At 40.5% G+C, this 13,877-nt stretch overlaps 1 protein-coding gene across 5 annotated transcripts in view; it reads right to left on the reverse strand.

Annotated features, from left to right (window-relative positions):
• RIC3 (RIC3 acetylcholine receptor chaperone) overlaps positions 1-10,357 on the reverse strand; it is a 43,427-nt gene extending 33,070 nt beyond the window's left edge. Inside the window, exon 1 of one of the 5 annotated variants that reach the window (XM_019728386.2) lies at positions 10,023-10,357. In XM_019728386.2, the coding sequence (XP_019583945.2) occupies positions 10,023-10,146 (124 nt within the window). In that variant the 5' untranslated portion in view covers positions 10,147-10,357. Of the gene's footprint in view, positions 1-9,873; positions 9,985-10,022 lie in introns of those variants that run through there. The other 4 variants (XM_074335944.1, XM_019728365.2, XM_019728382.2 and 1 more) reach the window with 4 other exon arrangements.
• Between the last annotated feature and the right edge of the window lie 3,520 nt (positions 10,358-13,877).

Raw genomic sequence — 13,877 nt, forward strand, 5'->3', positions numbered from 1 at the left:
AAGAGTTACATTTGTGTCGCACAGCCTCTATGGGGATGGACTGGGAAACAGAAATAGGTAACATGCCAGACCCAGGGTGCGCTCTGGCTCTCGCACGCTACACACTTGGCTGAACTAACTGCATGACTAACACTGTGCCTGTTGGCCTTTAATGGAATCTCAAGACTCAGCCCAGTCACTGTCAAGGCTAAAAACCGTTTTGTACTTCACTATCCTGAGTGTTTTCAATTTCACAGTTTTGAGAATAGAAAATGGCAGTCCAGGTAACTGACAAAGGTACTACCCACAGATCACCCTCCCTCACCTCTAAGTTTCTGAACTTCTAAAAGCGCCTAATTTACACGCATTCACAGGCTCTCAAATTGTCCCTTCTCTTCTTTGGACACTTTCAGGGTAAATAGCTCATGTTTTATTAGGAGAGAAGAAAAAGTTAAGGGACCAATTCAACACATTTATCCTTGGCCCTTACATACCAACATAAAAAGAGCTAATTTAAGACAAAGAATTACATATGCGTGTGTTATACTCATATATGTGTGTGTGTGTGTGTGTGTGTATATATATATATATATATATATATATATATATATATATACATACATATACACAGATGTGTGTGTTTGTATTTTATCTCAAGAGAGCTCAAGACTCAGCAGGCATGACTCCCTTGAGGAGAACTTGGTGACAAAAGAGTCTGAGCTATTTCAGAAGAACAGGGCTACTGGGAAGGGACTGGGAAGGAACCCTATATATAAGCATTCAAAGGGAGACACTCACTGGAAAATACAGGCCAGCAGGCTCAGCAGGAGATGCCAGAAATGACATTACTGTGGGAGCCTCACTGGCCTAGTCAAGTGGACGTGGTGCGTTGAACCCCACCCCTCACCCCTTCCCCCAAAGCCAATTCTAGCCCAGAAGCAGCATACTATCATCTGGGAGGGCTTCAGCTACCCCGGCACCTATTCCAGGTCTCAGTCTGCTAACACTAGAACAACTGACAAGCTCCTGACATGGTGTGCTGACATTTTCAGGTTCCACATAAGATAAAAGCAGGGGAACTGCTACTCTGGCCAAGAATACATTGGTTGGTGGAATGAAAGCAGAACTACAGGAGAAAGAGTCCATGTCAACTTAGTATTTGTGAGACTAAAGAAGGTACTTTGTGTGGCATAGGCTCTCAGAAGACAGAATTAAGAAGTTTTGAAAACACAGTTCCAAGGCATGAGTTCATGTCTAAGAGGAAAACTCTTAAAATGCATTTGTTTGGGTATTTCAAAAATTCTCAAGCAGGTAGGAAAGGCAGAGGGGAAAAAGTAGATGTATAGGGAACTCTTCTAACAGAACAGAGAAAAAGATGAACAGAAAGACACATAAGCAATCAGCACGAAAGAGTGGCAAGACTTGGAAGAACCATACAAAGAGGCCAAGGTCCAAAATAAATTAGGATTTACGAAAAGGGTAGCAAAAAAAGCAATTTGCCTGATGGTAAAATGTTATGCTAGCAGAACTTCTCAACCTCGATTTTGCTTCCACATTTCTCTACCAAAGGGAATGCATTTTGGGTTAAATGTAAGATAATTAACAATCCTAAGAAAAATAAATAAAATAAAAGTCCCAGAAGGGTGAAGAGACAAGTTCAAGTCTATTCACTAAATAACTTCTACCAAGAAGATTGGGAACATTTGCAAATAAGATCACTGAACTAAAGACAATTTTAAGAAATTATGTTGATAAAAAGAGAAATCTTGAAAGAATGGAGGTAGTAGATAACTACTGCTCCAGTATGCAAAAAGTAGAAGGTGGATGGTGGACTTCTCAACTACAGGAAAGTGAGTCAGTTGTAGCAATTAGGCTAGATTCTAAACAGGATTCCCCTGCCTTTTATTTTTTTTGATGGAGTGAATGTGGGAAGGAACATTATTTTTTTCCTTATTATAAAAGAAATACATACCTATGGAAAATTGAGAAAATACAGAAAAGTGTAAAGAATAACAACCACCCATAATTCATCCAGATAAACCACTGTTAAAATGTTGGCCTATTTCTTTCTAAATATATAGTGAGTACATCTTTATTTTTCACGCATAGCATATAATTCTCCCATACCATTTAAAACTCTTCATGAATATAATTTACTGGATTCATAATAGTCCATCACATCTATGCACAACAATTTATGTAACAATAAAGAACACAATAAGGTAATAGCTTACAAATGCTACTAGAGGAAGCCATAGTCCCTAGGAGCCAGCATTGATTAAATCACTCAATTTACTCATTCTTTCATTCATTAATATTTGTTGTCTATTATGTGCACGCTTAGTCTAAAACTGGAGATAGAGCAGCAAACAACAAAAATCCCTCGCTTTGTGGAACCTCACTTATAAGTGCGAAAAGAGACAATAAACAAGATAATGATCAATACTAAGGAGAAAAAATAAAGCAAGCAAAGGGGATCAACCATGTTGGAGGGAAGTTAAGCTTTTAGCTGGAGTGGCCAGAGAAAGCTCAGGAGATGTCATTCAAGTGAAGACCTTAAGATGAAGGGAAGGCACATGGATATTCAAAAAGAGCATTTCAGGCAGAGAGAACAGCAAATGCAAAGGCCCTGCGATGGGAGTTATCCCTGGAATGCTCAAGGGACAGCCAGGAGAGGCCAGTATGGTCAAAGCAAAGTAAGGAGGCAGGAAAAGTACAAGGAAATGGGGAAGAGCATTAAGTGGGGCCTTTTAGGTCAGTACAGACTGTCTTTTCATCTGAGTGAGCCAGGAAGGCACTGAAGGGTTTTGTGGAGAGGAGAAACTTAGGTCTGTCAGGATCAACACGGCTGCTGTGTTGAGAACAGACTGAAGAGAAAAGGGAGGAAGCAGGCAGACCACATTCTAAGACAGAATAAGATGGAGTAAAGTAATCAAATGGCCGACTGGTTGAATGATTTTACACAAAACGTTTTAGTGAATTGACTGGTACAATCCTAAGAGCAGTTTCAAATGACTGATACATTTTAAAAAATAATTTGAATGATCTATCAAGAAGACATGATGATCATAAGGGTGAAATTGTGGGGGGAAAAAATCATGAGGCAGTGAGAGAAATTTGAACACCGACCGGATATAAATCACAATAAGGATTGTTTTACATGTGATAATGGTATTGTGGCTATGTTTTAAGAATTCTTATGTTTTAGAGATGCATACTAAAGTATTTAAGGATAAAATTATCCAATGTCTGGGATTTGCTTCAAAATAATCAAGTGTGTGTGTGGCGGGAGGGAGAGTAGTGGAGATACCCATGACGAAAGATGATGGTTGTTGAAGCAGGGTGATAATGGATTCATTTTACTACTGTCTCCACTTTTGTTTAGGTTTGAAAATGCCCTTAATAAAAGTTTGTATGTGTGTGTTTTGTTTTCTTTTTTAAATCAAAGATGGCATATAGCTGAGAGAGATGGTAAATAAATGCGCTGAATAGAAAAATTTCAAATGGCTAGAATTCTAGACCACATTTAAACAGATAAAATGCAATAAGAAAGACTATAAAGTGGTATGTTTGGTTCCAAAATATCAAGCAAACAGTGCAAGACAGACAAAACCTATTTTTTAAAGAAAAGCTTAGGATTCTAATATACAATGAGGTCAGCAAGTAAAATGCCAAAAACCCAAAGCTATCCCCAGGGTGCATTAAGTATAGAATTTTAAAGAGGAATGTGGGGACAGGCAATAGGCTGCTCTTCCACGAGTGAATTGGCTTACACCTGCTGTTATTTGCCTTCCAAGAGGGGTGCACTGAGATACTTCCCACTATGTCAGATATGTCAGATGAGGAATGCATGAGGGAGCTAGAGATGGCAACGTAGGAAAAAAGACTGAAGAATGGGACATGATACTAGTCTTCAAATTCCTCAACTCACCATTTTCCCCTTAAATATACTTTTCCTCCATCCTGTTGTGGTGAAGAGCATCACCATCTGTCTGTTCACCTAAGCCAATGACCTGAGAATAATCCAAGACGCCTCCCTCTCCCTTACCTTCCACTTCTATTTTAAAATGTCTCTTAAACTTGTTCTCCTACCCAATGTCGACAATCTCCCCTGCTCCATTTACTCCTCTTCCTCCAGTATCCCTATCTCCCTTTGGGAATCATCACTCTCAACTTCAGAGCAATCGGCATATTCTTTCTACCAACAGCACTGAAAGTAACTTAATTCAAGCCATTAATATGGGTGGATATTAGCTGGAACTATTGGGAAAGAATGGGGGGCAGTAAGAGTGAGGTGGGAATGAGGGAAGAGTTTAACAGAAAAGACACTCTTTCTCCAGAGAATAGAATGTTGAGAAGGTGATGTCTGGAACTGTTGCACCCATTGCTGCTATCCTGAGAGAGCAGAGGATAGAGCCAACTTGAGAATGAGCTCAGGAGAGAAAAGGACAAATATCAGAGCTACAGCCCTGATGAGATTGTGAATCTCTGGATCAAGCAACATTAGAGGCCAGTTTCCTTTATACAAGACAATAAATTCTCTTTCTATATTAAGACAGTTCAAGTTGAATTTTCTGTCACTTGTCATGAGTGTTCTAACTGATGAGACACTGGCTTAATGATGCTCATGATGTCTCAGCTGGGTCACTGTACAGTCTTCTCCCTGAAGAAATCCTCAACATGCAGCCTCTATACTGCTGCCAGGGTGTCTTTGTGTCTTTTCTAAAACCAGAGTGGATGTCCCTCTTCTATTTACAAACTTACAATGGCAAATTCCTCTACCTAAAAATAAAATCCAAATTCCTTAAGTATGGCAGAAACAAATCTTCAGTTTGGCCCCTGCCAATTTCTTTGGTCTCACCTCTTACAACTCTAAAGCTATTTTAAGGCTCTGATTTGTTTTTATTTTTATTTTTTATTTATTCCCCCTCTGTGTTCCCTTTGCTTAGGATGACCTTCTTAATCTGGCTGAAAAAAGTGCTTTGTTTAAGTTACTGCCTCAATTTAGCCAAGGAATGCAAGGTTAGTTTAATATCCAAAAATCAATTACATTATAAACTATATCAATAGGATGAAGGACAAAAATCCCATGAACATCTCAATAGACGTAGAAAAAACATTTGACATAATTCGACATCCCTACTTAATAAAAACACTCAACAAACTAGGAAGAGAAGGGAACTTCCTCAACCTGATAAAGGGCATCCACAAAAAACCCGCAGCTAATATCGTACTTAATGGTACGAAAGCTTTCTTCTTTGGATCAGGAGAAAGACAAGAATGTTCACTCTCACTACTTCTATATTCAACATTGTCCTAGAGGTTCTAGCCCAGACAGGCAAGAAAAACAAAAGGCACGCAGATTGGAAAGAAAGAAGTAAAAGTGTCTCTATTTGCAGATGACATGATCATGTGTTAGAGTTAATAAACAATTCAGCAAGGATGCAGATTACAATACACAAAACTTAACTGCATTTCTATAAACTAGTAATAAGCAATATGAAAATAAAATTAATAATTCAAATTATAACATCAAAAATAATAAAATACTTGGAGATATATTTAACAAAAGAAGACTTGTACACTGAAAACTACAAACTTCTTTGAAAACAATTAAAGACCTAAATTAAAAGAAATCCTGTGTTCATAGACTGAAAGACCTAATAAGGTTAAGATTGCAATATTCCCCAAATTGATCTACAGATTCAACACAATCTATATTCAACACAATATTAAAATCCCAGATGGCTTTTTTTTTCTTTCAGAAATTAGCAAGCTAATTCTAAAATTTATATGGAAATGCTAGGTCATAGGACTCAGAAATCAATCTTGAAAAAGAACAAAGCAGGAGGACTCACACTTCATGACCTCAAAACTTACTATAGTAATCAAGACTGTGGTACTGGCACGTATATATATAATATATATGTACGTATATAACAATGGAACAGATTTGAGAGTCCAGAAATAAACTCTCACGTTTATAGTCAATTGAATTTCAACAAGGTTATCAAAACAATTCAATGTAAAAAGAACAGTCTTTTCAACAAATGGCATTGGGACAACTACATATCCAATTGAAACTGGACCTAACACTATATATAAAAATTAACTCAAAGTGAATTAATGACTTAACTGTAAGAGCAAATACTATAAAACTTGAAAACATAGGCATAAATCTTTAGGACCTTGGATTTGGCAATGATTTTTTAGATATAACAAAAGCAGAAGCAACAAAAGTAAAAAACAGATAAACTGGACTTCATCAAAATAAAAGTTTCTAATTAAAAGGACACCATCAAGAAAGTGAAGACAACCACTGAATGAGAGAAAATATTTGCAAATCATATACCTGATTTGTATCTATAATGGATTGTATCTAAAATATATAAAGAACTCTTAAAACTCAACAATAAAAAGTAAGCCAATTTAAAAAATGGGCAAAAGATCTGCGTAGACATTTCTCCACAGATAGACAAACAGCCAATAATAAACACATTTAAAGATGCTCAATGTTATTAGTCATCAAGGAAATGCAAATAAAACCACAGTGAGATACTACTTCACACCCACTAGGATGACTATACTCAAAAAGGCAAACAATAACAAATATAGGCAAGATGCAGAGAAACCGGAACCCTCATACACTGCTGGTGGGAATGTACAATGGTGCAACTGCTTTGGAAAAGAGTCTAGCAGTTCCTTGAAAGGTTAAAGCAATCAATCATATGACCCTAAAATTCCACTATTAGTTCTAGCCACACTAAAATGCTCACATTTTCCAAATGTATATACCCAAGAGAAATGAAAACATATGTCTACACAAAGGTTAATAGCAGCATAATTCATAATAATCAAAATATAAACAACCCAAATAGCCATTAAGTGATGAGCAGATAAATAAAATGTGGTATGTCCACACAATGGAATATTATTCGGCCATAAAGTAATGAAGTACTTCTTATACGTCACCTAAAGAATATTAAAATGCTTCAATCCTGGCTGAGGAGAGGAAGTAATGAAGTACTGATACATGCTACAACATGGATAAATCATGAAAACACTGCTAAGTGAAAGAAGACAGTCACAAAAGATCACATGTTGTATTATTCCATTTGTATGAAATGTCCAAAATAGAAATAACAATAGAGAAAGTAGATTAGGGGCTACCTAGGGCTGAAGGGGCGGGGAGGATGTTGGAGGGTGATGGCTAAAGAGTATGGGTTTTTTGTGGGGGATGATGAAATGTCTAAAATTGATTGTGGTGATGTTCACACAATTCTGAGTATATTAAAAACCACTGAATTGTATGCTTTAAATGGGTGAATTGTATGATATGTGAATTAACTCTCAGGGAAAAAAGCACATCCTCTCCTCCTCTGACACCTTTCTTGCCCCCAATAAAACTGACAGTTTTAACCACGTGTCTCCACCATTCCCAGCAAGGACTTGAATGACTGCAACTGACAGTTTTTTGCACTTACTTGTTTGTTTTCCTCTACTAAGCTGTGGGTTCCTCAGCAGAGATTTGGCTCATTTTTTCTTTGAATCCACAATATCTGTCACTGTGTGCATTCTATGTGAAAGGGTATATCATAAATATTTGTGAAAAGACAATCTTAATGGTTGTCATGGGGAAAAGGGACTGTGCTTGTTTCACATACTCCAAAGGGCAGAAATAAGAAGCTACAATGAAACAAATTTTAAGAATTTTCAAATAATTGGGGCTGTCCCATTTATTCAAAGCAGGGGTTTCTGGGTTCTGTGAAGTCTCTGAATTGATACTTAAATTCTGAATGTATATATATATATGTAAAGTATGTGCATTTTTCTAAGGAGAAAATCCATAACTTTCATCAGATTCTCAAAGGGGTATATAACCCCCCAAAAAATGACTTGGCGTCACTGTTTTTAAAATGTTATTGTACCAAAGGCAGGGATTTTAGTTAGCAAATTTCTGTTACCAGAATAGATCATTCAAGGTAAGTTTTTGTTTTGATTATACTACTTCAATAACTAATGCAAAAAGAAAATTCACAATATAGTAGCTTCATAATCTTAAATTATTCATTGAAAAGTATTTAATGGCTGCCATTTCAGCCAGGTGGTAAAACAAGACAAAGTCCCTGCCCCCGTGGAACTTACATTCTATTCTAGAAGACAGAAACCAAAAAAATGACTACACAAAGAAAATTTCGTATCATATAGTCATCCATGCAATAAAGAAAATAAAACAAAATGATGAAATAGAAAGTGGAAGGAGAGTTATTTTAGTTAATGTCCTTAAGGAAAGTCTCTCTGAGGAGGTTACATTTGAGCTGAAACTTGAATGATAAGGAAGTTGAAGGGAGAACAGTTCAGGAATAAAGAGAACAGAACATGCAAAGATTCTAAGATGAGAACACTGAATACCAGCACTTGAGTTCTTAAGGAAAAGAGCCATGTCTGAGTTCTACTCTCATGAAAATACATTCAGAAGAGTGTCTCACAATGAATAGAACTAATTCAAGACAATTCAGCATAATGGGAATACAATTCAGTAAAACATTGTTTGAGAACAATTTTTACTGCTCAAGATCATCATAAATTTATTTTTCTTCAAGACAGATAATATGATTAGACAAGTGAGTAAAACCATTGGGTTTTGTAATAAGACAAAAAAAATAAGAACAAACATATAAAGATTTTTTTAGAAGTCTCTTCCAGATTTTACAAGCATAGAGATTATCACGCAAATTCTATCAACAGAATTCTGGATTCAATCGGGCCTCCACCCCTAAAGTTTAGTTCTCTGCATCTAGAGGGTTTATAACCTATTATGTGCAAGAGGGTGGAGCTACAGCCGGTGTGCACAAACTAAAGGTGATTTCAGTTTAAAAGGAGCTGTCCAATAATCAACAGGTTGAACATTAGGGAAGTGTTTGGAGACTATAAAACCATGTCTCAAGGATGTTAGAGATAATTTATAGGAGATAATTGGAGTAGAACTTCATGACCTACATATAGATAATTGTTCTAGTTCCCTCTCCCAACCTTTGGCATCCACCTCTACACTCATTCATTACGGGCAGGCCCCAGAATCCAACCAACAGAGTGGATTTTTAAACACCATATATATATATATATATATATAGTTATATATAGTTATATATAGTTATATATAGCTATATATAGCTATATATAGCTATATATATATATATATATATATATATATATATATATATATATCATGCCACTAACAAAGGATTAACAAATAAATTCTTAAATAAGATTACTGTAGTGATCTGTTCATCTCAATATTTGATACTTGGATCATTAAAATCTTCAAGATACAGAGATACAGGCATACCTCGTTTGATTGTGCTTTGCTTTACTGTGCTTTCACTAGTGTTGCTTTTTTGTTTTTTAAACAAACTGAAGGCAAGATCCTCCACCAACAAAAGATTACAACTCTCTATATTGCCATACTCGCTTTTTTAGGGTGATCTGGAACCAAACCCACAATATCTCCAAGGTCTGCTTGTATATTACAAAAGGCACACAAAGAGCCTGAAGCAGTGAGCACCTAACAACATCAAATTGAAACTACACGAATTAAGGTTAATAATACCACTGGCTTCATTTCATATAAAACCACGACAGAAAGCACACGGAAACCGTAAAGAGGGAACCCAAGTGGGAGCCCTCCTGAGTCGAAGCACCTGAACGAATTGAGTTCAGCCAGTGAGCGGAGGGGGCTGCGACTAATGGGTGTGTGTAAGCCCCCCAGAGAGTGCCCAGGCCTGTGTGCACGTATTCCGGGTCCCTGATCGTCAGTCAGCAGGGGCTGCGGGAGCTGGGGGGGCTGGGCTGATACCCGTGGATGCTAAGGGAACCGCGGGACGTGGCACCTACCAAATGCCGTCCGGGCCGGTCCGCCTTCTCCCGATTTGCGGATATCTAGCTGGGGACCGGAGACCCGGAGTCATCCCTCCCGCGAGCAGCGTTCTCCCTCCTCTTAGCGGGGCTGCCAGGCGGCTCAGGGGGAGCTGGCCTGCGCTTACCTTCGGGCGCCGGGGGCGGCTCCTGTCGCTTCCCACGGGACAGGAAGGTCTTGGGCAGCAGCAGTGACACAGCCAGGACAAGTCCCGAGGCCAGGGCCAACCTCTGCACCGTAGAGTACGCCATGGCCGCGGGCCCTCGCCCTCGCCTTCGCCCTCGCCGCAGGTGCAGACGCGAACCGGAACCGGAACCGCAGCGCCGGCGGCCTCCTCCGAGCAAACCGCGGGCAGCGCCGACGGCGAGCGCGAGGGACAAGCGCGCGTGGCGCCCGCGCCTCCCACCAGCGAGGCGATGCGGGGCTGACCCGCTCCTCCCGCGAGGTTTCACTGTAAATGGTCCCCGCGCCCTCCCGTTACTACAAACTGGAACCTCCTTCCTCCCCTTCACGCCCCACCTGCTCCTGTGCGTTGTACCAGCTCAATAACCGGCACGCGTGCCCGCCTCTCCATCCCCGCTGACCACCAGTGCTCACTACCCACCCACCCCACCCCATCAATTTCCTCCTTATCTCGACGAACTCATCATAGTCTTCCAGTTTCCACCCATGCCCCTCGCATCTATTCTCCATCTGCAGCCAAAGGGGATAGTGCTAAAATGCAGGTCTAATGACGGCTCTCCCCAGCTTAAAACCTTTCAACAGCTCTTCTTTATCGTCAGAACAACTGTCAAACTCCTGACCTCAAGGCTGGGCATGGTCTGGTCTTACCAATTCTCCATCCAAACTAGGTCATTTGCTATTTCCCCAGCATATTCCTTGCTTTCAGGGTAGCTTTGCTTGTCCTGTTCCCTCCACGTGGAAAATTCCTAAAGCCATCTCCACCTGTTAAAAACTTTCTGAAGAACAACTGAAAAATACTACCCTTGTGAAACTTTTCGGTCAGCCTCTCCTTCCTCCGTTATCCCCACAGTTCTTCCTTACCGTCTTTATTCATTCATTTAATAAACATTCTTTTAGTTCTTCCTATGTATCAAACCCTGAAATGGCACTACAGGATCTGATGAGTAAGGTGGGTTCCCTTTTGAAGCAGATAGGTATCTCAAGAAAATGTAGGACATATTCTGGACTCTTGAGCAGTCAGCTCAACTGGAAGGAGGAGGAGTCAGGAAAAGCTCCTAAGAATAGGTGAAATTTGAGTGAGATTTTTGAAGATTAAGTTACTAGGCAGACAGGTGGGACAACATTATGAAGTAAGCAACATTATTATATACCCATTTTACAGATTGGAAAACCAAGGAACAGAAAACTTAAGTACCTCAGCAACAATTATGCAATATTAATTGAAAGCTATTATTTGAATTCGGGTGTGCTTACTCCAGGGCTTGTCCTCTTAACTACGTACCAGTTTTACTCTCTGGAACCAGAGAAGCACTGGACTCATGAACAATAGGTGCAACTTAGGGAGGTGGTGACTGATGGTATATGACTTCTAAGAGGTGCAGAGAAATCTGGGGTGACCCCCTAAATTCTGGCTTGGGTTACCGGTTAGACATTGATTCCATATAATAAGATTTTGAGAACAGAAGAATCAGGTTTGTGAGAAAGATAATGAGTTCAGAGTTTGACTAGTTGAGTTTGAAGTTCCATGAAATATCCATGTAGGGCTATCCAGTTGGATGTCTGGATATGCAGCTCAGAAGAGATGTTTGGGCTGGAAACAAATATGGAAATGACCTGTCATCAATGGTAATCAAGTCTATGAGAAGATAATATTAACAAGATTGCTCAAGAAAAGTGATAAGAGGCCACGGTGGAAACCTAGGTTACACCATTATAGTGAAGTTCCCAACAGAACTTGGGGCAGAAGAACTATAAAGACAGAAATGGGCAGAAAAGGTAGCGACTAGGTGTTAACCTATTGAATGAATGAGGAGTTTCTGGAAGATTGGAACGTGACAGGAACAGGGGGTGGAATGAGCATCCAGATGACATGCTCTTCTAAGGAGTTGTTGTTTGTTTTAAGAGCAATCGTAGCAGCAGCTCAGAAGCACACTTTTAGGTACTTTACATCCAAAAATGCATTGATGATGATACAAAACTTCCCAAATAAATGCCAGCTCTTGTTAGTAACCACTTGATTTAATACTGTTTTGTTCTTGTTCTATACTCAGAACAAACCTCTTTTCCTCTCACCTGTAATTCCACTGTCATGGAACTTGTAAATTGCTCCCTAGTAGCTATTGCCTATGTTTCTAGTGTTTTTATCCTCATGCCAAACACCTTCCCAACATTCCTGATTTACCTCCTTTCCACTTTCTTGACATCCAACTTCAAGACAGACACAAACTGCTCATGGGCTGCAAGACGCAGGGAGGAGAACCTTTTTTTCTCTGGTGTGCAGTAGAAGGCAGAGAGGGGACCTCCCAGCCTTAGGCCCCCTGTTTGCTCCTTCTCCTTGGAATCTATTTCTATTCTGCCTTGTAATGACCAGCAACGCTCCCTGATATAAGGCCCTTGAGGCCCTACAGCTAGTCCCGCTTAACTGCAGCTGCTGCCAACTGTGCTTGGCTGGGGGCCCTGAACTGTTCTTCCCTGAGGGTCATCAAAAGTCACTCATTGTGAAGTTGGCGTATACATAGTCATTGATCATAGTCTGACCTTTAGCCCGCTCTCAAATAGGCTATTGACTTACTTCTGTGACTTACATTAGTGATTCTCAAACTTGATTTTTTCTGATGACAGATCTTGAGTCCAGAAAGCACAATAAGCAGAAGGTTTGGGAAGTCAGAGAATGGTAGGAGCTGGAGTCAGAGTGAAATATGTACTGAGCAGTATGGGCGTTGGAAGATGGATGGTCTGGGAAGCTTGGACTTTGGATGGTGGCCAAGGTGGATGGGCAGGGCTCATGATCACATTAGTCCTGAAAGTGGCCTGGAGCAAGGTGGAAACAAGTTATAGTCCAGAGTATTTAGCTGAAGCCATATTCATTGTTGCCAAGTGGGGTGGGGGCCTGGAGGAGACCGGGGCCTCCTCTGGGGGGCAGAGCTGTTAGGCAGCTCATGGGGCTGGGGAAGCTGGGCCTGCAGCCTGAGATGGCTGCCCTCTGGTGGCTGGTGGCACTGAGGAGCAGGAATGCATTGTGTATGATTCAAGACTTCTTGAAAAACTCACGTCTTACCCCCGAAGTGAGGGCTCAGTTTTTCCAATAAAATATCGGTGGAGAACTGAGATCAGAAGGCTGGCGCTACATGCTAAAGCAGGAGTACATGACAAGGGAGTAGAGGTGGCAAGTACAGCCCACACTGCACGGAGCGTGCAAGGAAAGACAAGATAAAAAGCACAGTGATAACTGGAGGGTGCCTGACGTTTGAGGGAAGGTTGTTATTTTCTAAACAAAGAAGAGGCTTGAATATGTTTATATAATTTGGGGAAATATATTAGAAAAGGGGAGATGGAGACTATAGGAGCGGAGACACCAGGGATGCAAGTGCACAGAGGAAAGGGCATGTGAGGACATGGTGAGAAGACAGCCGTCCTCAGGAGAGAAGCCTCACGAGAAACCAAACCTACCAACACCTGGATCTTGTACTTCTAGCCTCCAGAATGTGAGAAAATGCACTTTCTGTTGTTTAAGCCAAAAGAAGAAGGAGAAGGAGAAGGAGAAGAGAGAGAGAGAGAGAGGAAGGAGGGAGGGAGGGAGGGAGGGAGGGAGGGAGGGAGGGAGGGAGGGAGGGAAGGAAGAAAGAAAGAAAGAGAGAAAATACAGGAGCAGGGGGACCGGCATTGGAGCAAAGCCCAGATCCTGGAGCAGACGTGAAAACCAGACATTAAGAAGCCAGCAGCAGGGATCAGCTTAGTGGAAAGAAAGTGGGAAAGAGCTGAGGCAGGCATAAAAGGAGTGGCGCAGGGACAGCACACC

The sequence above is a fragment of the Rhinolophus sinicus genome, linkage group LG06 (assembly GCF_036562045.2).
Source record: "Rhinolophus sinicus isolate RSC01 linkage group LG06, ASM3656204v1, whole genome shotgun sequence".
Classification (NCBI taxonomy): Eukaryota; Metazoa; Chordata; class Mammalia; order Chiroptera; family Rhinolophidae; genus Rhinolophus; species Rhinolophus sinicus.